General features: G+C 44.8%; 1 protein-coding gene across 9 annotated transcripts in view; it reads left to right on the forward strand.

Moving 5' to 3' along the window:
- MAPK10 (mitogen-activated protein kinase 10) overlaps positions 1-27,334 on the forward strand; it is a 238,103-nt gene that overhangs the window by 185,268 nt on the left and 25,501 nt on the right. For 8 of the 9 annotated variants that reach the window (XM_083571505.1, XM_083571506.1, XM_083571512.1 and 5 more), the window contains 2 exons: positions 2,480-2,551; positions 17,903-18,085. In XM_083571505.1, the coding sequence (XP_083427631.1) occupies positions 2,480-2,551; positions 17,903-18,085 (255 nt within the window). Of the gene's footprint in view, positions 1-2,479; positions 2,552-7,211; positions 7,284-17,902; positions 18,086-27,334 lie in introns of all 9 variants that reach the window. The other variant, XM_083571508.1, reaches the window with a different exon arrangement.

Here is a 27,334-nt window from a genome sequence, read left to right on the forward strand (position 1 = left end):
GCATGCTTTTGCTGCCCTGTGCACCCAGTACCACCCCTTCTCTTCCCCCCACCCCAAAACGAAGCATTTCACCTCTGTCAAAAGAAATGACTCGACTGGTGTTCGTTTTTGTTTCTGTTAAAAGGAGAGAGAAAAAGAAGGTGGGACAGAAAAAGTGAACACTGTTGGGCCATGTTCACACCATACATTTAACACACTATGATACCACTTTTAAGAGTCACGGCTTTCCCCAAAGAATTGTGGGAGTAGTGGTTTGTTAAGTGAGAGTCATTAAGGCAAAGATAAAGGGACCCCTGACCATTAGGTCCAGTCGTGACCGACTCTGGGGCTGCGGCGCTCATCTCGCTTTAAGGGAGCCGGCGTACAGCTTCCAGGTCATGTGGCCAGCATGACTAAGCCGCTTCTGGCGAACCAGAGCAGCACACGGAAACACCGTTTACCTTCCTGCCAGAGCGGTACCTATTTATCTACTTGCACTTGGACGTGCTTTCGAACTGCTAGGTTGGCAGGAGCAGGGACCGAGCAACGGGAGCTCACCCCGTCGTGGGGATTTGAACTGCTGACCTTCTGATCAGCAAGTCCTAGGCTCTGTGGTTTAACCCACAGCTCCACCTGCGTCCCTATAGAGAGTCATTAGGGGACCCTTATTCCCCTCCAAGAGCTACAATTCCCAGATTGGTTTAACAATCTATCCCTCTTCACTGAGAACTCTAGGAATTTTAGCTTTGGGAGAGGGGAGTCTCCTAGAAACTCTCAGCACCCTTAACAAACTACAGCTCCCAGAATTCTCTGGGGGAATCCATGGACATTTAAAGTGGTATCATTGCACTTTAAATGTATGGTGTAAATGAGGCCTTGGATAGATCAACCGGTTATCGCCAGCTATAACTGCTGGGCCTCCGAATATTTGGTACCGGAGGGGTGTGGCTGCCCCATCCTCATGTTGGGACCCCGTGCTACTAAAGTTGCCAGACTGCAACATGGTGCCCTCCAGATGTTGTTGGACTACAGCTCCCATCTGCCCCAGTGGTGAAGGCTGCTGTACAGACCTGTACACTGCCTGGTGGTTCCCTCATTGTGAGAAGTGAGGTTACAGGGAACCAGACAGAGGACCTTCTCGGTAGTGGCGCCCACCCTGTGGAATGCCCTCCCATCAGATGTGAAGGAAATAAGCAGCTATCTTATCTTTAAAAGACATCTGAAGGCAGCCCTGTTTAGGGAAGTTTTTAATATTTAATTCTGTACTGTTTTTAACACTCGATCGGAAGCCGCCCAGAGTGGCTGGGGAGGCTCAGCCAGATGGGCAGGGTATAAATGAATACATACATACATACATACATACATACATACATACATACATACTAGTAAATCTGGCAACGTGGCCACTGCAGGTTTTCCTGCTCCTTCCACCTCTGTCACCTGTGTTCCCCCTTCTGCATATGCTGCTGTGAAGCTCACATTGAATCCTGCCCATTATAGACTTGGAGCTCAGCTATAGAGCTTCAAATAAAACGTTTTGTGTGTGTTTTAAGTGCAATGTGCAATGTGGATGTTGCTTCTGGGAGAAATCATGTATGAACATGCCCAAAGAAAGCTTGCGAGCGAGGGAAGATGGGAGACAGTGCATCCGTCTGTCCTCAGAGCCAGTTTCCTTTTTCACTCACAATATGGCAGCCCTAACGTCCGTGACCAAAGCCTCCTGGATGCATTTGTGGCTCTCTAGATGGTCCCCAGCAGTGTGGCCAATGGTCAGGCATGATAGGAGTTGTAGTCCAGCAACACCTGGAGGCACGCAGGTTCCCCATCCCTGAACTAGATCTAACTTGGAATAATTAGGTGCCATCCTTTCCCTTCTCTCCAGATTTGCCTACTTTGTTCTAGAACCTGGCATTTTCTCCTGTGACAACAGAAGCGAGAAGCAAACTTATGCAACTTTCCCCACTTGGTCTTGTCAAATGAGAGCAGCCTAGATTTAACGCGCTGCTCTGGCCTGTGACCACAGAAATGGGCTAGCTTGCACAGGAGCAATTAAAAGTGACAGGGGATACATGGCACAATCTGTAGGGTGCAATCCTATGCATATCTACACAAGTGTAGGCCCTGTTGAGTTCCATGGGCCTTACATTACTCCCTAGTAAATATGTATAGGGTTGCAGCCCTGAAGAGCATTATCCGGGGATCATTATCTTGGGACAATTTAAACAGGAAAAGGTCAGGATTTTTGCATATATATACATTTTTAAAAAGTGGAATAAAACTGATAAAATTAATGTTTGCTGGGTATTAATGCTTCTTCTGTTTATGACATCTTTGTGTGTGTGTGTGTGTTTTAAAAAATTGTTCGGTGGAAGGTGCATAAATCTGTGCTTTCTCTGATCAATCTGCTCTTTTTCCCCTCCTGTAGGAGCCAAAATGTCTTAGTTAACTTTGCCTTCCCCCCTCCCTTTCTCTCTTCATTTCCTTGTCTCTGCTGTTCTAGTGGATATATGGTCAGTAGGATGCATTATGGGAGAAATGGTGCGCCACAAAATCCTCTTTCCAGGAAGGGATTGTATCCTTATGCCATTTGCTGCAACCTTCATCGAATTATTTCTCTTTCATCCCCCGCAGCCTCATCCTTGACTTTTTCCTATTAAGCAAGCAATATATGAGAGGAGGATACAAAGACAGAAGCGAAAAAAAGCTGAATCTTAGGGGTGTGTGTAATTATGATTGGAGTCACTTGGGAATCAGCAGCAAAACGAAACAAAACAAAACAAAAACCCGAACTGCCAGCTATATGACAAACGCTATCAAACAGCTCTTCATGCTTTTACCCTTATATTTGTTAACGCCTTTTGGGGGGTTATAGAAGAACCAGCCACTGATGACAGACTTGTAAGCTTTTTCTTATTGATTGCATTTTAAAGAAAACGGCCCATTTGTTCCTTTAAACTTTGTTGTTTTTTCCCCCCTTCCCCTCTTTTGGCTGAATGTTTTGAAAATTGTAATTTTTTTGATGTTTGTGGTGACATCATAATCTTTTGCTTGCTAATGCATCATTAGTCTGGGTCCACCATGATGCTGTATAGACTCCGGAGGTGAGTCGATACAACATCTTGTTCTGAATGTGTTGACTCACCCGTTTGTTGCCTAGAAGAGATCCGGCAGTCCTTTGGCGCTTCCTAGAAATGGAACTCCTAACCAGAATTCCAGAATGAACTTTCCTTTTTTGTGTGTGCATGAGGTCTGCACAACCCCCGCCCCCCAAAAAAACTCTGCTCACCCCACCCACACCCTTCTCTTGCCCTGTTCATTTTGAGTTTCTGTGATATTCTTTTTGCCATCTCTCAAGGTGGTGAAAGTAATATTAGAAAATGAAAACAACTGCAATCTAAGAAAGAAAGAAAGAAAGAAAGAAAGAAAGAAAGAAAGAAAGAAAGAGAAAGAAGCTTTCTAGTTCATCTATTGTAGGCAAGGAATAAAAGCACATTTTATATTAACAAAACACACATATTTACATCTTCTTTGCTGTAAAAGACTTCCACCAGCGAGCTAGGAGGAGGGTAAATTGGCTTGAGAAATCTTTTGACAGCTGGTGTGATAAGCATAAGGTCATGAGCACTGATTAATATTTGGCGCTTCTTGGTGATTAACATAGGGTCAGCCTTTCCAACATGCTGTGGTCATTTCCTCTCAGACGTTGGGAATATAGGATGTTATTGAAAGATAGGAGGATAGTTTGCACAGTTTGCATATGGAAACCAGCTGAAGAGGTTAGCAGATGAACGAGCCTACAGCCACACATCCGCAGAAACCAGCACATGCATAATAAGGTATATGAAGGGCCACCTGCAACAGCACTTATGTGAGGGGAATCAAAACTTTCACACATGATGATTAAAGTTGAGTTCTGTTGTGACCTATCTCAGTTGCTCAGCCAATGCGTGCATACAGTTCAGAGGGCCTTCTCGGTAGTGGCGCCCACCCTGTGGAATGCCCTTCCTTCAGATGTGAAGGAAATAAGCAGCTATCTTATCTTTAAAAGACATCTGAAGGCAGCCCTGTTTAGGGAAGTTTTAATATTTAATGCTGTATTGTTTTTAACACTCGATTCGGAGCCTCCCAGAGTGGCTGGAAAAACTCAGCCAGATGGGCAGGGTATAAATAAATTATTATTATTATTATTATTATTATTATTATTATTATTATTATTATATTCACTCTGCAAAATTCTGCCCCCATTCACTTCCATGGGAGGCAGAACTCCATACACAGATCCTTTTCCGACCTTCCGATCGGCAAGCCCTAGGCTCTGTGCTTTAACCCACAGCGCCACCCGCATCCCTATTCTCAGCAATATCAAAGGCCGAAGGCAGTCGAAAGTGTAACTTTCTGGCCCCATGCGCAGAGGTGGGTGGAGGGCAAATCTTTGTCCTTTGGGGTGTGTAAAGGAGAGGTTGTGCAGGGAAGAATGGATTAAAGGCTGGAGTTAGGGAAAGAAATGGGGGGGACACCCCAAAATGGTGGGTATTGCTGAGGAAGGAAGAGCATGAGGACTATTTTAATGGGATAGTTGAGTTTTGGAGCATCATTTTTTAAAAAAGAGAGAGTAAAATGTCCTTAAACATCACAAAATGTTGCACACCTGGAGTGTTGTCACTTGTTACCTGAGTCGTTAACAGGAGCTATCCAGTACGAACCTGCAAAACATGGGTAGCCATGCTCTGCATAGCACAGTGTCTTTTACAGCATTATTGTGGCTAATCTTTTATATATTGAGTGAAAGTAGAGGGGCTCATGACAAAGTGGTGGTCTGGAAGAGGGGGCCTGTCCACCTGCCCCCCAAACCATGACAGTGTTGGCTCAAGTTCTGTGATGGATTAAATGCTACAAAATGGAATGAGTGGGTTTGATGGTGGGTTGTAGGTCAGGATGATGTTCCCATTGGTCAGTTCTCTTCCATCTTGGGCCCATCAGCCAGTATTAGTGTCCCTGGTCCTAGATGGATATTCCTTTAGTTTTTTGAATGGCTTTTGAAGGCTAGCAGCCGCCACCACATCCTGCGGCATTGAATCCCAGAAACGGAATACACCTGTGAAGCAGTGCTGCCTTTAGCTTGCCGGGAACTGACTCCCAGTCAGTTTTCACTGGATAATCTCTGGCTTCTAATGTTATGAGAGAGAACACATTTCTACATCCACCTTTGGCCACACCATACATCTGTTTAGAAACCCGCTCATGAAGTCAATGGGGTGCCTTCCAGGTGTCAGTTGATCTCAGCTCCTACCAACTACTGACAGTGTTGTCCGGGGATGATGGAAGCTGCAGACCAACATCTGGATGGTGCAGTGTTGGCTACCTCTGCTTTATTGTATCTCCACTTAGTGATTTTTTTTAACAGCTCTAATTGCTTCAGCTTTCCCACATATGGAATGTGTTGCAACCTTTCGATAATTTTGGTTGCTCTTTTCTGCACTGCTCCCACTTCAGTGGTATCCTTTTTTGAGATTGTACACAGCATTCCAGGTGTGGTTGCACTCTAAATGTGTTCAGAGGTGCCACTGACAATGCAAGCAGGCGCAGATTTCTGCAAAGGTGCCACAATGTTGGCTGCTTTGTTTTCAGTTCTTTTTGTAATAACGCCTAGTATGGAGTTTGCTGTTTTTCCTGCCACTGCATACTCGAGATATCTGCACAACCCCAAGATCTCTTTCCTGGTTAGTCACCTTCAGGCCAGCAGTTCAGCTCTTGATTAACTGGGAAGGGTATCACCTGCTCTACTTTCCCATTTCGAAAGCAGAGAGGCTCCCCCCCCTCCCCAACCTACTGGGAATGTATGTTTGCAGTCTGAAGCCGGTGCTATCCTACATGCCATGCAAAACCATCCTGCAACCTTTATTTTGAATTTGGCTTTGTTAAGTTCATGAATCCCAAAAGGTGTTATACTGCAGCAAATAAGTGGATTCCCCAGACAACTCAATCCCATTTCTAAGCAATGCTATGTTAGAAGCCTTGGTCATTTAGCTGCTGGGATTTCAGCTTATAAGGGGGAAACTGCAGCTCCTTTGCTACAGGCTAAAGGCAAGTTGATTTGCATATGTCTCCAGAAAATAAGATCTCTTTAGGATAGAAACCAATATGCTTATAAGGATGCAGATGAGACCTATATTTTTAAATTAGTCATTTAATTATGGTCACAAAGCTATGGTGACAAACAGTAGCTAGCCTTAGGTCTTACACTGTTCACTGAATTTTCTTTCTTTCTTTCTTTCTTTCTTTCTTTCTTTCTTTCTTTCTTTCTTTCTTTCTTTCTTTCTTTCTTGCTGCATCACTCTTGTGCACATAGGCAAGTATAGACGTATTTAGCAATAAAGATTAACCGTTCTACCCCTAGCTACCTACTCCCCCTCTCTCTGTTCTGCCCAACTCCTTCCCCCAACTGGAAAGTTTAATGTAAGCCATCTTTTGTGCTCAAAGAAGTGATTGCCCAAAGGACATTCCATTTCTAAAAAGCAAAAAAAATGAGACCTTGGCACTCAGAAGGACATTTGCTTGCGAAATGAAACATCCCCCTCCTTCCTTTCTCACTGCTGGGATACGGATGGAAATCAGGCCTTGATGGGGGGCAGGAAGGATGGGGAAAAGGTTGAATTGTCCACACATTTGTATCTACCAGATGCAACTAATCACTCCGTGGGGATATGCATGGAAATGCTCCTTGAAAGGTTGTACCATCAGTATGCTGCTTATTTGCAGGCATAAATGTTGGAGAAGCTTTTATTCAGGAGAGTGAAATCTAAGCACCAGAGCTGTAGGGTTGTGTTCACATCACAGTCAGAGAGCTTTCAGTTTGGGTCTCACAGCGGCAAGAGAAGAGATTGGCGCCTCCTCCATCTGCTGCTCTCTTGGTGTCTTGTCCAATACAACTTGTATCTGCAGCAGCTGTTTTCTGCTGGTTATCTTACAAGGAGGATGTAAGAGGACAGGAATAGATGGATGCAACAGTGGGCAGGAGGCGTTCTGTGACTTTCTGGTTCTGCTTTCTAAGGAGAGGAGCTCCAGAGCTCCAGAATCAGCCATACTTGATTCTTCCCCGGAGTCATAGAAGCAAGGAATCATGCCTGTTCTGTTGACCCAACCAGATAAGTCTTCTCATTTATTTGTTGTTCTGTTGTTGTTGTTGTTCTTGTTGTTGTTCTTGTTTACCTTCATTTCATTTTTGTTTTCAGTTGACATGTGGTCAGTAGGGTGCATCATGGGAGAAATGATTAAAGGTGCTGTGTTGTTTCCTGGCACGGATCGTATCCTTCCTAGGTCGTGGGCCTCTCTAGGCACCATTTCCCACTCTCCTTTATTACCTTCTGCCCATTTGGAGTGCTATAATGCTTGCAGGCTTTTATTGTACCTCGAGGAATGGAATGGACAGTACAAGGATGCCTCACAGTCAAGATGACACCTTTACTTGAAAAGTTATGTGTGATGCAACAGAACAGGGATGAAGAATCTCTGTCTCTTCAGATGATGCTGAACTGTCAGCCCTAACTAGGATATCAAATGGCCAGGGATTATGGGAGTTCTAGTGCAGCAACATCTGAAGGGCCAAAGGTCCCCCACTTATGGAACAAAACGTGTGCCATAGAATTTTTTTAGAGGCTAGTAACCTCCTCCTGGCTAAGACACGTTCTATAAATTTTCATTTTTATAATAGAACCTCCTGTATCCAAACGGGCCTGAAGCATTTCCAGGAAAAAAAATTGATAAAGAGATCAACAAGGGTTAGTCTGGGAGAACATTTATTTCCATTTTTAATGAATATATTGATTCCCCTCCATATGCTTTTATCTTCTCTTTTGGCCTAAGGAACTTTCCCAATGTAGGTAGAAGAATGAAAATGCAAACATATGAAAGAGAGAGGGAAGGCAGATGACATGCAGTTCACTGAGGTTGGATAAATGGGAGGCTGCTGTATTCTTATAGATGGTTTCCTAGGTCATCTTCAGCTTTTGCAGCACATAAGATTCATAGACTCATAGAAATGTAGAGTTGGAAGGGACCAACGTGGGGCCCTGAGATTAAGAGTTCCGTACTCTACTTACTGAGCTATTCCAGGTCTTCCAAGGAGTTCTGATAGTTTATTCCTCAGTATCTACCCTGATTCCTCAGAGTGGGGCAGGTTTCGTATTGAATACTGAGCACTGCAGCAACACTCCCTTTCTTGTGAAGCAAGCATGGGGAAGCTGCGGCCTTCCAGATCTTGTTGGACTACAACTCCCATCAGCCCCAGCCAGTGATCAGGGATGATGTGAGTTGTAATCCACCAACATCTGGAGTGCTGAAGGTTCCCACTCCATCTGTGTCATAATGGATCTCATTGATGGCGCGGTAACACTGGAACAGCAAACACAGACAAAGAAATCTGAAATTCTTACCAGCACATCTTGGCACAGAATGATACACCTGAGGATATTGCATCTTAGATGGGTGACTCAGAAGGAGATGAGTCAGTGTGATAATATAAAGGAATGAATTACACGTGGAGTGCAGTGGTTCTATAGCAATATCTTCACTGGGTTTCATAACTGGGAGTAATTTCTAATTTATATTTACTGAGTGAGTCAGATGTTCTGGAAGCTGATTTAAATAATAGTTTTCACCCAAAAACCCATGTATGTTACAGAGTGTTGACTCAACAGAGAGCCATGGTTAATCCCAGCTTTCTGATCCAGCACCCTCTGTCTTGCCCCAATCTCCCTGGCACCCTGGGTGCTGTTGACATGTGTTTTGGCCCCATTGGCACTGATGCCCTTTTGGGCTAGTTACCTTCCTGTGAGTGGGTGGGTCTAGCAAATTGCATGCCTTCGAGTACCCAATTTAGCTTTGCTCTGAGACATTGTGGGCTTTTGAGATAGTGGATGGGTGGTTGAGGGTCACTACCTAGAGGACCTCACCAGGGACAATTTGCCCCTCAAACCCCTGGTTGGATCTATATGACACACATGTTTACAAATATGTGTTTTGCCGAAGTTTTCCAAACCTTTGCACATTCGCCTGGGTGTATGTTCCTCTGAGCTCATACGTTGATAGCATTGGGCAGACACTTGTTTAAGATTGTTAAGCAGACACTTAAGTACATCCCTAAAAATGTGAGTGTGCACAGAGCTAACTAACTATTTTGTTCCTACATTAAAAAAATGCAAAACAGATTTCAAACAAAAAGGATTGGCCTCTTCACATAATACTCATGGGAGCAAGCCTTTTCTGCAACATCACCCTTTTCTGCCCCTTCCCCATTCTTCATTTTTAATCCATGGCCATAGTGTCCCAGTTTGCAGACTAGTTACTTTCCATATTTGCTGCTCAGTGGCATTTTTCAGATTTGTTCTGATTGATGTTCTTACTCTGTATAAATCCCAATCAACACATGTAAACATATATTAAGCTGAGCCTCCTTTATCGCTGGTACAGTTTTGTTTCCTTCAAGTTAAAGGAATTATGGCGGGGGACCGTTTTCCCATAAGATGTGTGCATGTAGTACCTACTGAATGCAAACGAAGGGAAAGGGGAGGATAAAATCCTGAGTCATAATGTGAATTTCATTCACGGGTTCATAGCTATGTATTCATCTGTCTGGCTTTCTCTTTATGTTCGTTCATGCTTAATATCACATTCAGTGATTTCTCCACCAACATGTTGAACCCCTTCCAGCCAATACACTTCGTAGGCTTGGCGCCCAGTTTAGTTCTGCAAAATTGTCACCATTTTTGAGAATGGTTAGCAGTATTTGATATATGGCAGCAGATTTTTGGTACTCAATGGTGAAGAAAGCCTGGGTAGGGGAAGTGGGGAATGGGCAAAGGATTGTAATGTATGTGGGATTCTGCCAATGACACAGCCATCCCTAGAGTGAAGCCAGTATAGCAGCTTGGCCACCAAGTTGTTTGTATGGTGCACATCTACAGGGTTGACTCCAGGTGTGAAGCAAGGTGCTGTTTGATGCCTCCATCCTTGCTGAATCAGTGGACCCGTCTGATGGATTTACCAGCAGCTGCAGTTCTGAGTCTGTAACTACCAACTTTTTATTCTAAATGCAACTTGACCACTGCTCGCCTTGCAGAGAGAACAGGATGGTGGAAAAAGCTGAAGGAAAATTAAGCATTTCAATCCCATAGACTATAATTAAGGCTAAAACATCACCAAATGCAAGTACTCACAATCAGGGACAGATGATGAACTGAACTGATCCAATCTGAACTGTAGTTCATCACATTTCCACATCAGATTGTGTGCAGGGCGGGGAGTCCTGGTGAAAATTCAGCAGTTGTTTAGTGTCTCCTAATAGACACATTTTTGCAAGCAATTTCCCCAGACAAAATGCATTTGTTTCCACAAATACATGAATTCTTATACACATGCCCTCCTAATATTATATACATTTTTGTACATATTTTTCGGCTGGGGAACTGCATCACAGGATTTGAACAAACTCATTTTCCGAAGGGCAGCTGCATTTTGGTCTGCGTATTGTTTCAGGAAGTGAGAATGATGAATTGTAGCTCTGGGCCATTTGTGAGCAATTTAAAATGGCAGCATTTCAGTCACCCACTGCTGGCACACTCAGTAAGGTATGTCATGAGAGGCTTGGAGAAATCAGATCAGGGTAGTGGATCTACCCAGTAATGTTTGTTATCCAAATTTTCCGGATGAGCCTTTTTTTCCCTCTTTCCCCAGAAGAGGGCCTGGTCTATTCTACTTGTGACCCACCAAGCCAAACTCAACCCACCAACCATATCTGGTGGTCCAACTCGGGCTTGATAAATGCCTTCTTATTGCTTCTAACCTGGGACTGCAAAAATATCAGGAGGGGAGATCTCAAGCACCCTGCGTAGCTATTGTGCTGTGTTTGGCTTGGTGGACCATAAGATTTGCAGGCTTGTGGCAGAGTTACACCATAACAATGTGTCAGGCTTTGGGAAATTGGCTTCCTCCCCCATGGCACTAAATAAGAAGATCAAACGAAAGAAATGTCTTACCAGTTAGATTCTTTAATAATCACAGTGAGAGAGAAAATAACATGTCTCCCTAGAAATGGTGCCGCTCCCAATTAATGCTCACTCCCCCCCTCCGTCCCTGTTAATCTACGTCACTCCTACATTTTGTAATCTGAGTTTGTACCCTCTGCGCTTTCTGCTCTGAGACTTTCTGAGCTCTCTGTGTCTTTGGAGAAGGGGAGGGTGAATGCTGTCCAGAGACTGTGAATCTGTTAACCCTCTCTTCCAGTGTTTCTTCTGCTAGCTGTTCCCCATCCAGTATTTCCCAGCTTCTGCCTTCTGAACTATGCCCCTCTGCAAACCACTGTTCCAAATCTATACCGGCCTCCTGCTTCTGGGAAGATTCAGGATCAGGGGGAGGGTGTGACTCCCACCATTCTTCCTCAGTGCTGCTCTCCTCAGCACGGTCCCTGGCACAATGTGTGTTACCTTTTGTTGAAAATTAGCAGTATCTTTCCTTCCCATAGTTATATTTCTTTCTTTCACCATCTAGCGCATGGTTTAGAACAACTACCCGCAACAGAAATATCAGGATTCCTCCTCGTATTGCACACTTCCCCTGCTTTTCTTCTTCTACCCCTTCATCTTTTTATACTAAAAAGTTAGTAATTGTTCTTCCTTACATGTCACGGATTCAACTCATCATAGCCCATATGTGCGTAGAAACATGGATTTTATTTTATTTTTTAAAAAAACCTCTTTCAAATAAACTACCAGAAGGAAAAGAAAAGATAAACCTCACCAAAGATGTCCTATATAATGCATTTTTTAAAAGCCCAGTTTCTTTCAAACAGCTGCATACTTATTAAAATTTGTTCACAGAACATCTATAATTAAACCATTAAAAGCATTTTGCTATAGAAATATCTCCCTAGAAACCAGCCACTAGCAGCTGATGATTTGTTTGAAATTCTCCCTTAATTGTGTTGGTATTCTTAAACAAATAGGGAGAGACGCTATTAGCTGTGCACTCTGTTTCCTGTAAGGCTGTGCAGCATTTTCTCTACTCCCTTTGTTCTCATTTGCAGGGCATCTTTCCTTAGCAAGACACAGATATTCTCAGCAGTCATCATTCCCCCCACCCCACTTTGCACTCTGCATGCATAGCTGCTCTCTGTTCCCTTCAGGTGGCTGTAGCTCACATCCCTGGTACCTGGAACAGCTCCATGTCCCATTCATGTCCATTATTCCCCACCTACAGGGGTTGTTGTTGTTGTTTAGTCATTTAGTCGTGTCCGACTCTTCGTGATCCCGTGGACCTGAGCACGCCAGGCACTCCTGTCTTCCACTGCCTCCCGCAGTTTGGTCAAACTCATGCTGGTAGCTTCGAGACCACTGTCCAACCATCTCGTCCTCTGTCATCCCCTTCTCCTTGTGCCCTCAATCTTTCCCAACATCATGGTCTTTTCCAGGGAGTCTTCTCTTCTCATGAGGTGGCCAAAGTATTGGAGCCTCAGCTTCACGATCTGTCCTTCCAGTGAGCACTCAGGGCTGATTTCCTTCAGAATGGATGGGTTTGATCTTCTTGCAGTCCATGGGACTCTCAAGAGTCTCCTCCAGCACCATAATTCCAAAGCATCAATTCTTTGGCGACCGGCCTTCTTTATGGTCCAGCTCTCACTTCCATACATCACTACTGGGAAAACCATAGCTTTAACAGCATCTTAAAAAGCAGAGACACCTACAGGGGTACCAACTTGAATAAGATATTTCCGGGTGGGCACAAGATGTGGCATATACCATTTGAATAGCAATGTCCATCAGTGGTTTTTTGGGGGGAAGGGGGGCTCAAATATTTTATTGGGGAGCCCAAGGGGACCTTGGCCTCTAGGAGTTGGCTCCTATGCCCACCAATAACCAGGTTGTGCCATAACAAGGTCCACCATGCCCACCAATAACCAGGTAGGGCAAAGCATAACAGGATGTTGAAATTCATGGCTAACTCTAATTTGGTAGCAGCTTTCGTTACTTACCCTGTCAGACGTACACAAACAGTCAGGTAATCTAGACAGATCCAAGAAGTGCTGGCACCAGTGCAGATGCTCCTCCGTGGATCTGTGCTTGTTCATGCTTTCAAAAATTGCAAATCCTAGGTTCCGTAGGGATGGGAAGAGGGTGGGCTTAACAGAGGAACACACTGTTTACTTAAAAGAATACTGGTAATAAATGCAATGGCTGAAAGGTGTTTGGGGATTTCTCTTAGTTTTTGGGGTTTTTTTTTTAAACTTCACACCATACATCCTACTAATCTTAATTCTCCCCTGCGCATTTAAGTTTCACAGGGTGCGAAAGAAGGCCCCTGACATTTTTTGATGCTCCCCTTAGATACTGTTATTAGAATGCAAAAATGGAGGGGGCGTGGCTAAAATTGGAAGGGACGGGCGGGTTGGAACAGGTGAACTTCATGAAAGCTTGCCATCCCTCCTCCCTCCACCCTAATAATTTGAGTACTGCTTGCAGTGCCTTGGACTGTGCTGCTGCATGGTCTTAGCATGCCATGTTCCTGATTCCGTATCTGTGTGCTAGAACGGTGTCTCTTAGCAGCACTACACTGTTAGTAACGTCAGCGAACTAGAAACCGCAAGCTGGAATGATCCTAAATGACTGCATTTGTATTTCCCGCTCTGTGAGTAGTATATGTCTCGTTGGCTGGTGATCCTGTAATTCCCTGGGCATTTTATAAAGCACAGTGAGCCTTCTGGGTGGCCCAACAGCATGGGTATTTGTGCTGTGAACTCCCCAAGGAGACAAAATGCTTAGAATTTGTGCTGTGCTATGACCCATATTTGCAGCTGCTTTAAGTATTGGTGTGTTTTTGAGCCAACCTGCATGTACCCAGCCTGTTATTAAAGCATTTCATCCCTTCACCTAATCTCAGTGGATCTAATCTTTGGGCTGTATATACTGATACGGGTTGCGGATTGCTCTATAATAACCTAATATTCCCGCTGTGTTTTCATTTCCGTATGTTACAATCAAAAGTCCTTTCCCACTGCTGTACTGGCAGGAGTGGCCCAATCAAAGGTATCAAGTTACTTGTTGTACCTGTCCTTGAGTAGATGATTTCCTGATCGTGATTGTGAGGGTGGTTATATTTCTGCCGGTTTCTCCATTCCTCTCAGTATTAGTGGGGCTTCAGGTACTTTATATGTAGTTGAGATTGGGTGCCGGTTTTATGTGTCTCTCTCTCACTCTCATTGTGAAAAGAATTAGAAGTTAGAGATGCCACAAAATTGATGGAAGAAGGGCCTTCTTGTGTTGGGAAGGAGATGGTGTCCTCCTTAACTGGAAAGTAGCTAAGCCAGTGGCAATAACTCAGCCTATTTTCTCCGAATATTAAAAAATATTCTTTCCTCATCCATGTGATTTATATGAAATGATGCCAACGTGTCTGGCATTCATCTCTGTGGCTTCCAACATACTGATTTCTGTGCCCAAAAGAACTGTCTAGTGTCAGTTCCAGGTTTCTGGGAGGCGGAGTTGGCACTTAGTCAAGAGGCCTTTGGGTCTCCCCCTGCCTCCTTCCCATGGTCACCACTTCCTGTTTGCTTGCCCACTCCTCTGGGCCAATCCATACCACTTCCAACAAGTAGAGACCAAGGCAAGTGGATGTCTTTTTCTTCCTCCTCCTCCTTGCTTGTCACTCTTCACATGCTTGGAGAGGGCAAGTGGGCAGGCAGTAATGACTAGCTGGATGATCAAAGTGAGGGGTATGGGGGTGGGTCAACACTGGGCTTCCTGATGGGATGTAGATGTTGGCAGGTACCCATCCATACTTAACAATAGTCCCCAACATCTTTCCTACCTGTCTATAGATTTTTAACAAGAGCTCTGTTAAACTACCTTAGTTTAGCTTTATCAGTCTGTTGCTTCTCTGTTGGGTTGAAATAACGACAGACAGGTAGCGAGTGTCATCTGGGAGGCATCTCCCGAGCAAGTCTCGGGGAGTCCCTTTTATTGAATATTACAGCATTGCCACATATGTGCTTATTGCTGATTGGTCAACACAAGTACAAAGCAAAGGTTGCATTAATCACCAATAGATTAAAGGCTGGGAAAGGGAGCACAGGACTAGACAGGCATGAAAACCTCCTAATTAAATTATAACCAATGATTAATATATTAAGACTTAAAACAATTACTAATGATTGATATAACATACGTCCGTAGATGTGGTCAACTATGCATTAAGAATGGGTCAAAGTACAATGTTTTCCTGAACTCAATATGAACTGAACATTCTGGGGTGGTGAGGGAATGTCTTAGGGAATGTTTGTGCAGTATTGTGTGCAGGAGCGAAACTTAAGAGCAAGACTTCCCATCAGGCCACAGTCGTGTATAGGATTATTGCATCCAGCATCCCAGCACTTCTCAACTTCACCCTACCTTACTCTACCCACTGGAATGTGAGCAGTATGTTCCACTCAATATCTGCTGAATTCTTGGCCTGTTCCTCCTCACTTCCATCCCAATCTCACACACTGGTGGGACATTCCTAATTTTCTTGGTACATCTCACTAGTGAATCACTTTTGCCTTTTTTTGGGGGGGGGAGGATGGCATTAGGGTTAGTTGTTAAAGTCGCCAGGGTTCTATCTCCTGGTTCCCTGGTCACTAGATGTCAAATATCTGAGTTGGGGTTGGATGGATCTCACTCCTGCTCAGGCTTCCTCAAACTCAGCCCCCCAGATGTTTTGAGACTACAATTCCCATCATCCCTGACCACTGGTCCTGCTAGCTAGGGATCACGGGAGTTGTAGGCCAAAAACATCTGGAGGGCCGAGTTTGAGGAAGCCCACTCTTGCTCCTAGAGCATATGCATGCCAATGCAGACTCATAAGTGCAGAATGATATGCAGTGTACAGCTTGCCGTTTCATGGACTATGCTGGTGAGATTCATTTTGAACAACGGATAGTTTTGTTTTGTTTTCTAGTATATATTTAACCAAAGAGCTATCACCCTCTTTGTTTCAAATCAGGACAATGGCAGAGTAAGAACCTAAGAAAACAGAGGAGCAGCCCTAATGGATCAAACCAAAGGCCTGTCCAGTTCAGCATCCTGGTTTGCCCAGTGGCTACCCAGGTGCCTCTGGGAAGCCCAGGGTGGATAGCCCTGTCCTGCTGTTGATCCCCAGTGGGAATTCCCCGTGTTGCCTCTTATCCTGGAGGTAGCATTCAGCCACCGTGACTAGTAGCTATGGATAGCCTCACCTTCCATGCATTTGTCTAACCCACTTGTTGAAATTGGCTCCCATCATTACCTCTTGTGGCAGCAGATTATATTGTTTTATGCACTGCCTGAAGACATTCTTCCTTTGCTCCATTCTGAATCTTGTACCATTCAGCTCCATTGCATGGCCCTGGGTTTTAGTATTAGGAAACAGGAAGAAATAAGACACTTCAGCTATGAGCAGTGATGTGCATGTGAGCAGGGCACTTCAAACGATGTTGCTTGGTGTGAGAACCAGGATATAAAATGTATACAGCAATGCCCCTATTTTCACCTGATTTGACCATATTCATTGTAGATTTTAAGGCTTCTGAACAGTGACTTCTGTGTTCTGGAATGTGCCTGGAAGGCCATTTAGGGCTTTATTAACAACCACACATTCATTGCAGCAAGGAATAGTGATGGTTGCCCAAGGAGCGGGAGAGTGGTTGCCACACATTTCCATGTGGAAGTACTTGGGCTTGAAAAAAATGGTCATTGTGGTTCATTTTCTGCCATGGGGAAGCCAAACCGTATTTTTAAAATTGTACAAAGAAGATGAAGCCAGAACATTTGGGTTTAGCTTGCACACAATGGAGCAAGAATTATATCTCTCCCCCAGTAGTGGTTGCTACATGTAATTGACAGACAGAATGCATGTACCTTCATGCATGTGTACAAATCACCTGCATTTCTACCTACTGGTACTTATTCTGGGTGTCTTCCATTATGCAGCATCTTATTTCCTAGAAGAACCTGTGCTTTTAAATAATACAAGGTGTCTCATGAATAATTAGGTGCAAAAAAGAGAGGCGAAATTACCTTGGCAGAGAGGTCTTGCAAAGAGGTCACATAATTTTGTATACCTCTGGACTTTCAATTCACTTCTGTTCAATTCAGTTCTGATGAATAGAGCAAGCTGGCACAACATTCATTCCCTGATCCGCTCATGAAATGTACTTCCATTGTCTTTGTTGAGTTCTCTGAGTGTAACAACAAGCAGAACTACTTTGCTCGAATAATAGGCTTTGGGAAGTTGGATACCTGATGAGGAAACTCATGGTCGATATGGGATCATGATGCTAAGCCTTATTTAAGCCAATTTATGCATTACCTTTGTGGTTCAGTTGCTGATATAGTTGCCACTGCAAAGTTATTGCCTCGTCGGTGGCTCCCAGACCATCTTGGCAATGTCTGGATGATTTGATCACATGGACAGATCAGTCATGTGGATGACTCACGTTGGTTGTCCTTCCCCATTAGGGCTGCCAATGATGGCATGAAAAGTACTCCACATGATTGTAATAAAGCACCTCTAAGTTATTGATGTGGCAAGAATGGAAAGGCAGGGAGTTGTGAGCAGTCCAGGTTTGTGATGGGCGCTGAACCACAAAGTGAGTGTTCGAATTTCGCCATAATCCCACCCAAACCAGTGAGGCAAAATCACCCTTTAATAGAATACATTGGGATTATGTGGGTGACGGATGGAATTGCTTTAATGTGATATTGCTCCCAAAGTGAACCACTGGTTTCGAGTTTCTGTGTCGGTCTTCTTCAGACACCAAATGTGCCAATCACTTCGAAATTGGGAGAAATGCCTTGGATTGCTTGAGGATGGGGTTGGGGAATTTGCACCTCTTCTTTCCTTAACTATCTCTGCTCAGATATTGACCAGTGGAATAAGGTAATTGAACAGCTCGGAACCCCCTGCCCAGAATTCATGAAGAAACTCCAGCCCACAGTGCGGAACTATGTGGAAAACCGACCTAAATACGCCGGCCTCACTTTCCCCAAACTCTTCCCAGACTCTCTCTTCCCAGCCGATTCAGAACACAACAAACTCAAAGGTAAGAGTAAAGGAGGGGTATGAACCATGCATGAACAAGTTCTATGAGATTAGGCATGCCTTGCATTTGAAATGTCTTTATTACGTTTATTTCTCCTCTTTCTTCCATCATGGAACTCAAGGCAGCATACGTAGCGGTCAGCCTTCCAGACACTGACAAGACCTAAATCTATGTATAGCTTCATGTTCCTCTTTAGACCATGGCTTGGAAAATGTGTCCTCCATTAACCCATTCACACAAGTAGCTGGAGACAAGCTCATAGGTATTTTAAAGTTCCTACATTAAAACACTGTGAAGTGACGCATTTACTAACCATGCTACCAAAAATGTCACAGGGACAGTAGCCTGCTAGAAGGTTGTGGTCAAATCTCCACATTTCAAAGGAAAAGTTGCCAACTATTTTTCGTTCAGTCTCTGCCACTGTCCCATTAACAAACAGTGAAGCAATTTTATTTATTATTAATTTCTGTACCGCCCTCCACCCGAGGATCACAGGACAGTTTACAATATAAAAACACAGATTTGAAGAATCACAGTGGAATCAGAAGTCCTGGAAGATGCAAGTGATTTTGCAAACAGGTCACAATGAGCCACTATCTATTCTAGCACCTCCTTCAGGCCAGACTGTAAAAGGCCCTTCCACTACAACACAGTGAAGCTGCAGTGGAAACAGCAATAAAGGTAAAGGTACCCCTGCCCGTACGGGCCAGTCGTGTCCGACTCTAGGGTTGCGTGCTCATCTCGCTCTAGAGGCCGTGAGCCGGCGCCGTCTGAAGACACTTCCGGGTCACGTGGCCAGCGTGACGAAGCTGCAGCTGGCGAGCCAGCACCAGCGCAGCACACGGAAACGCCGTTTACCTTCCCACTATAAAGCGGTCCCTATTTATCTACTTGCACTTAAGAGTGCTTTTGAACTGCTAGGTGGGCAGGAGCTGGGACCGAACAACGGGAGCTCACCCCGCTGCGGGGATTCGAACCACCAACCATACGATCGGCAAGTCCTAGGCGCTGAGGTTTTACCCACAGCGCCACCCGCGTCCCCTAAGCAAATAAGGAAACAGCAAAGTATTCACCACCATTGAGCAGGCTCGGTGATCAGCACTCACGAGGGTCTGCTTGCATTCGTCTGGAGTTTTTCTCCACTTGTGTTCAAGCTCCTCTCCTGGCTCGTATTATTGCCCTCAGCTCTGTTGTATACCAAGGAGCCAGCTGGGCTCCATCAAGTGGAAGAGGGCACTCCAGGGTGATTGTGTCAACAGCCTGGGCCATCTGTATATTCCACGGATCAGCCAGGGCTTCAGCAGGAGAACCAGTTGTATTAGCCGTAAAGTTCTCTAGAGCCATCTGGAAACCAAAGGGATCTGCCAGCCTTGAAGGCAGACCATCTGAATAGGTCCCTCTCCTCCTCTGCAGGAGGGGGAAACTGCTGAACACCTAAATCCCCAACAGGAGGTGATCCAACCATGATAAGAGGCAGATGTTAATATCCCCTATTCTCAGATCTTGCCCAGCTAGTACCTTGGGCTGGTGACATGTTGGAGATAGTGCCATGGTTTTCATGGCATGCCCTGAGTGAGGGGCCTCAGCATGGATGTTGATGTCCCTCAGGACCAGTCTGTGAAGTCTTCAACACCACCTCTGGGACCACCAATGTCAGCTCAGGCAGGTCCACTTCCAGACACCCCAAATAGCACTGTCTCCTGCTTGAAAGCCTGGAGGGCTGCTTCCAGGTCAATGTAAACAGTGCTGAGCTAGAGGAATCAAAGCCTTGAATCAGCATAAGACAACTTCCTGGGAAAGCACTGTAGGGTTAATTAACCCTTCTGCCAACATCTTCCCCTCCTGCATAGAGGAATTGTCCATTACCAGTTTCCTCCATGCTCTCAGCAGCCTTCTTGTGTAGGGTTACCAGACATCCCCGGTTCCCAGGGACAGTCCCCGGATTTGCAAATTTGTTCCAGGACAAATTTCATCTCGGAATGTCCCCAGATTTGCAAATCTGTCCCTGGGAAACGTGGCAGTGGCAGCCTCAGCAGCCCAGAGCCAGCCTGGTAGTGCAATTGGCTCTGACTGGCTTCAGGAGCTGCCCGCTGCCATGGCGCCCGCCATTTTTCCTGCACCACAGCAGCGAGCAGCTCCTGAAGCCAGCCAGAGCCAACTGCGCTACCAGGCTGGCCCCTCCTGGGCAACGGCCGCCTGCCCATGACTCCTGAGCCTCTCCTGATCTTTCAAAACAAAGGGAGAAGGGGGAAGGAGATCAGGGAAGGCTCGAAAGTCACGGGCAGGTGGGCGGCACGTCGTTGCTCAGTTTTTTTAAAAAAACTCTGCGCATTTATGTTTCATAGGGTGCGAAAGAAGGGCTTTGCACCTTTATACAATATGCATGTGTGCTTGGGCCCAGGGTCTTTTGCCTCACCACCCCCACTACTGACTCCCTGTTGCTACTCAGCTTCAAAAAAAATATGTCCCTGGATTCATTGAAGAAATCTGGTTACCGTATTCTTGTGCCCAATGCTGCACGTGGGGAAGGGACTGGATTAGGCCCCCCCAGCACCTCCCCATCCTTTGTTTGAAGCAAATCCCCGTAAGCTGTGTACAAAAATGCACGAGACCTTCCTGGGAAGAATTAAATTGGGAGGGCTGCTGGTTCAAATTGCTCTGGTTTCAGGCTTTTGTCAGTTGAGAAGCACACAGTGCCACATTCAGCCAAAGTCTGACACTGGAAGCCCAGTTCTGCCTTGATTACAGTGGCACTAGATGAGCAGATGCCATTGTCTGCAATGACAAGATGATTTTAAACACCAGCAGAGGCCGCGGTTAACTTCAACAGGGACTGCAAGCTTTTCCGAGAAAACAGTGATTGATGTGTGTGTTTTGTACAGAAAAGGTTTCCGATTAGCGTTTTGGAACCTTCCAAAAGTGTGTATCAGTTTTGCACACATGGATTCCCAAGGTTGCCTGTAACGGTGATGCATAATGTTTTTTAATCTGCGGCAATTTGCATGTCATTACCCAGAATGCCGTTTCCCATCATACAGCAAGGCTGTTTGTCTGCACTCTGGGGGGTGATTGAAGGTCTGGCCAAATGGCTTCAGAAGCACTGAGAGCTCTCTATTATCCCACCCTCCCTTCCCCGCCCCAGCCCACCACAATAACGAAGCACAATAATGGACTTACAAGGGATTTGAAGCAGATGCAGAGAGAAAGATAATTAAGATCTTCTTTCACTCCCTGGATGAAAGCAAACATATTTTTGCACACATGCAGATATGGCTCCCCCATCCCCCAGTCCTGATTTCCTGCCCTGATCTATTTCCTAAAAATATATTCTCTTGAGAAGATGCCCCCAAACCTTTTAAAGAAGGTGTTTGGCATGCTGGAAACCAAACCTGCCCCGTCCTGTAGCAGAAGGTGATATTTTGACTTTTGGATGTCACCTGTGGAAGCAATTTATGGAACCTCCTTTATGGTCATGAAGTTCCTTATGTTCATTACTTTTTCAGCAGAATTCATAAGCTGCTCAACCTATCATCTGTTTAAATGCAATAATTTTCAAAGCCCCTTGCTCTTTCTTTCGCTTGTAGGTACAAAAAAAGCTGATTACAAGAACAATTGTAGCAGAACTATTCCAACTGCTTTAATGTATGCTTTGTGGGTGATGGTACAAGACACCCGATGACATGTTGGTTTAAATGGGGATTCACATGACACAGATCATGGGTGCTGACCCTTTGAGCAAATTTCCTATCAGCTCCAGCTGTTAGTTTTACTAAGATACCCACAGATCCATTTTCTTTTTGATGTATGATACCTCTGATTTCTTCCTTTTCTCTGTCCACTTTCCATTCTTCCCCTCCCCTGACATTTGGAAAATAAGAACAAAGACAAAATTATACAGAACCCCCAAGTATAGACAGCAAGATTTTGTGTGCTGTGTTCTCCTTGTGCAAAGGAGCTCTTCTACTTTCTGCTGCACCTCCTGGTACCCCTTGAAAAGCTTCTGTTGAAGTTTGGGAGAATCTCTGGAAGGTGCAAATTGCAGCTCTGGGGGAGTTAGTAGACACCTTGAAATCTGGGTCCCAGCCCAAATATCCAAATTAGGTTTATTTTACATCAGGTGTGGGGATTTTACATCCAGATGTTGCTAAGCTACAACTTCCACCAGCCCTAGCAAGCATCTTCAATGATGAGAATTGCATCTCAGCAACATCTGGAGGGCTGGAGTTGCCCTGTTCTTAATTTGCATCAGTGTATTTTGTATGTGAACCTCTGCTTCATGAGCAGAAAGTGTGGGACGTGGGTCGCTCCCCCCCCCCGGCAGAGGAAAGGGGGGGCACACTGACCCCGGCATCATCGGGGAGGGGGGTACCATTGTGGCTGCCTCCCCGCGGACATGCGCTGCGCACCCCCCACCATGCCAGGCGCCACGCTCCGGCACGCATGCCGTGCCCCCGTCTGCTCTCCGCCCCCGATGCCAGAGCATGTTGCCAGACTTTCAGAAGACATCTGAAGGCAGCCCTGGTTAGGGAAGCTTTTAATGTTTGATGTATTACAGTATTTTACTTTTTTTTTGGAAGCCGCCCAGAGTGGCTGGGGAAGCCCAGCCAGATGGGCAGGGTATAAATAATAAATTATTATATTAAACTATTATTAGCTTTGCCCCTGCCCGCCCCCCACTTTCAATAAATGTGTGCACATGTACTTTCTAGGGACGTGGGTGGCTCTGTGGGTTAAACCACAGAGCCTAGGACTTGCCGATCAGAAGGTCGGCGGTTTGAATCCCCATGACAGGGTAAGCTCCCGTTGCTTGGTCCCTGCTCCTGCCAACCTAGCAGTTCGAAAGCACATCAAAGTGCAAGTAGATGAATAGGTACCACTCTGGTTGGAAGGTAAACGGCGTTTCCGTGCGCTGCTCTGGTTCGCCGGAAGCAGCTTAGTCATCCTGGCCACATGACTCGGAAGCTGTACGCCAGCTCCCTCAGCCAATAAAGCAAGATGAGCGCCGCAACCCCAGAGTCAGCCACGACTGGACCTAATGGTCAGGGGTCCCTTTACCTTTACCTTTACCTTTATACTTTCTAACCTGCATTAAGCTTTTAGAAGTACGGGCCCATAAGATGGTATTTATTCTGGATTCATCCAGAATAAACGTGCATGGCTATAAATACTCCGTTGTACTTGGAAGAAAGGCTTTCCATCAGAATATTTTTGCAGTTTGGTTGCTTCTTTAAAAACACCCAGTCAACGGTGACCGAGTGGAGGTTTTTGTATGTCAGATACGGAATTAATGTGCCAATAATTAAGAAGAATACTATCGTCCACGGAGCAGTTAGCATATGGATAGCTTTTTAAAAATTAACATTAACAATATTTTGATGGCACAAATCCTTTTCCGTGAGGAAAACAGGACTGGATTCACCCCCACATTTGGTGTGACTGTATGAGTCCTTTGATTGACAGATACAGGAGAACGAGAGAGAAAATTCTGCCGTTCCTCCTGCTTGTCAGTCATTCAAATGAGCTTTCATCTGGGAAATTAATGAAGCTCCTTCTGTCAGGGTGGCTCAAGGCTTGGCCTCTCTTGGCCAGATTCCATGTTTAGCTGGCGACTCCCAGAGGCTCAACAATTCCTAGGAGATACGAATAGCCATCTCTTTGTAGGCTTGCCGCTCAGTGGCTTTCTGTAACACAGAGGCAATTACTTCTCTGAAAATAGAGTGGATTTAGGCAAGTGATGCTGCAGTAATCTGACAGGTTTGGGTTCTGATGCTGATATTATTGCTTCTTCATATCAGGAACAGAGGTGTAGTTATTGCCATCAAAATAGGGATCAAGCTGGATGGCTGTTTTTTTATCCCTCCAGGCAGTCTTAAGATGGCCATATTAACATTGCAGAAGTAGCTATGTCAGAATCGATGTGCAACTTAAATTTGAAATCCTTGAACGGAATGGGTCCCATGCTTCAGATGGGTATTTTTTTACCTACATTGCTGTCTGCAGAGAAAGCACTGGAGATAATGTTTCATCTGATGATTCTGTAGAATTCTTATGGTGCTCTGCATTGCTAGCGGCCACCAACGGATGCCTGATTATTGTCTTCCAAAGCAACTACTCTATTCCGAACTTAAAAATGGAAAGCGTAATGCTGGTGGTCAACAAAAGAGGTTTAAAGACTGTCTCAAGGCATTTTTTTTAAAAAAATGTAGTATAAACACCAACAATTGGGAAACACTTGCCTGCGAGTGCTCCAATTGGAGAACAGCCTTTACCAAAGGTGTCATGGGCTTTGAAGACACTCGAACTCAGGACACAAGGGAGAAACGTTCTAAGGGGAAGGCACGCTTGGCAAATCCACACCGTGATGAACTCATGCCTGGAAACCAATGTCCCCACTGTGGAAGGATGTGTGGATCCAGAATTGGCCTCCACAGTCACTTATGAACTCATTGTTAAAACTGTGTTTATGGAAGACAATCTTACTCGCCTACGAGGGATCGCCAAAGGAAGAAGACAAGGGTCCATTTTTGAATCCTGTCCAAATTGCATGAAATATACCCACCCTGTAAATACTTTTACAATGAACTGGAGATGTTTCTAATTCATACGTCTTTAGGCAACAGAGGCTCTTTGTTAGAATTGCAAGCCTTTATACCCTAACCCATTAGTTCTTTTTCCTGCACATAAGTGCTGATTTTAATTAAGGGCAGTTGAGGGTAAAAATCATAGCGCTGGTTGAGGGTGTGCTGGAAAGGGTCAGTTTATCAGATGACTCTCATCCTGCAATTAAACTCCTTGTTGAGAAAAAGGTGCCATATTTAAGTGGCTTTCAACCATGGATACGCTTACTTTTTGAAAACAGTTATTGGATTTCATCCAGCGAGGGCAGTTAAAACAAATCCTGAGATCTCTGGGTAAAGGATGGCATAGAAATAATAGAAATAGATAAATGATTTAGTAATCCAAGGCACTCATTAGTAAACCAGCTCCACCAGTTCCTGTTTTTCTTTTATCCTTCCTCCGTTTAAATCTCCTATAACCCCTGTTTTAAAACAGCTGCATTGGTTGACAGTTTGTTTCCAAGCTGATTCAAGGTTGCTGTTTAAAGCCCTAAAAGAACTCAGGTCACAAATATCTGAAAGACTGCCTCCTTCTATACAGGCCCTCCTGAGATCAGTAGAGGAGACCCTCTTGTTTGTTCCTACACCCTCAGAGGTTTGGGGGCAGCTGGCAGCCCGGGAGAGGGCATTCTCTGTGGTGGCCCCTAAGCGGTGGAACTCGCTCCCCACAGAGATGCTTCTGACACCTTCATTATACTACTGTTGAAGAATGCTAAAGGTGCACCTCTTTACCATAGCTTTTGTCACTTGAGATTTACGTTCTTTAAAGATAAAGGACCCCTGACAGTTAAGTCCAGTCGCGAACGACTCTGGGGTTGCGGCGCTCATCTCGCTTTACTGGTCGAGGTAGCCGACGTTTGTCCGCAGACAGTTTTTCTGGGTCATGTGGCTGGCATGACTAAGCCGCTTCTGGCAAAACCTGAGCAGCGCACGGAAACACCGTTTACCTTCCTGCCGGAGCGGTACCTATTTATCTACTTGCACTTTGACATGCTGTCGAACTGCTAGGTTGGCAGGAGCAGGGACTGAACAATGGGAACTCACCCCGTCAGTGGGATTTGAACTGCCAACCTTCCGATCAGCAAGCCCTATGCTCAGTAGTTTAGACCACAGTGCCAACCGCGTCCCATTTAATGCTCTTTAAGACCCACCTTATTTTTATGGTTGTAAGTTGTTTTAATATTGTTTTGTAATACTGTAACCCGCCCTAAGACCTTAGGGTGAAGGGCAGGTAAGAAATAAATCAATATTATATATTATTATTAGGCCTCCAAACCATTAATAACCAGTGTCTCAAGTCCAGCAGACCCTCCAAGTGGCCGTATTTTCCAGGGACAGTCCCAAATTTACAGAAGCCATCCCAGTGTTTTATTTGACCCCGGAATATCTGGCTTTTCCTTAGGACATCCTTATTTTCTTTGGAGAAATGTTGGAGGGTATGTTACCTGACCCCCAAGCCATCTGAAAACAGCCCTGTATAGGGAAGTTTTTAAATTTTTAATGTTTCATTTTATATATATATATATATATATATATATATATATATATATATATATATATATATGTTGGAAGCCGTCCAGAGTGACTGGGGCAATGCAGTCAGATGGGCGGGGTATAAATAGTAAAATTATTATTATGGAATAATAATATTATTTCTCCAATTTTCACCTGTGTATTCCCGGAGACCTGGAAGGTATTTTTGTGATTCTGAATTGTGGTCTCCTGCTTCAGACTCCAATATGATTGGATTAGTTGATTACTTGTCTAGTAATTACCCTTCTGAGGGGGATATAATCCCTAGAGAGGGGTTTTAAATTATCAGGAATGCAGTAGGGTCAAACTATTTATAAATTACTCCATTTTGGGAATGCTGCCAGTGTGATTCCATCAGGGACTGTTCTTCTGTTAGAAGAAGGATAGGCACCTCACAGCTAATTACCATCCCATCAGCCTTATCAGCACTGTAGCTAAGGGATATGCTAAATTCCTACTTCTTAAACTTGAGAACAGTCAGTAGAAATGACAACTTTGCAGAGAAGAGAGATTGTTCAAATGAAGAGAACGTAAAGGAATGCAGATATTGGCAAAAAGTGTTGTGTTCTGCCTCGACTGTCTGAGGCACTCTAGGCCTCAGAATGCCAATTGCTGAGAATTGCATACTCTCCAAGGTGACGTGACCCAAATCTAGGACACCATCTTCCAGGTCTGAAATCCTGCAGGAGTCATGTGATCTGCATGAGATTGCAAACCCAGAAAAAGTGCCTTCTTCAGGCATAGCACACAAAAATGGGCATTTTGGGGTGCCACACAAGATCGCAGACCCTAAAATCCTGCTTTCCTCTGGGCGAGATCTTGGCCCAAAATGGCCACTGTGCTCTCTCCGGGAAAAACGGGAGGTCCCATTTTTCCCTGGGGCAGTTGATGGGCGTGGAATAGCAGTTTGCAGGCCTCCCACAGGCAAATGGTTGATCAGTGTGTGAACAGGATATGGGCCACTGGTCTGAACCAGCAGGCTCTTCTTAAGTTCTTATGGATTTAGGTGAAATTACTCAACTTTTGATTTATGGTGCTGGAGGAGACTCTTGAGAGTCCCATGGACTGCAAGAAGATCAAACCTATCCATTCTTAAGGA

This window comes from Podarcis filfolensis (genome assembly GCF_964270895.1).
Source record: "Podarcis filfolensis genome assembly, chromosome: 9".
NCBI classification, from domain to species: Eukaryota; Metazoa; Chordata; class Lepidosauria; order Squamata; family Lacertidae; genus Podarcis; species Podarcis filfolensis.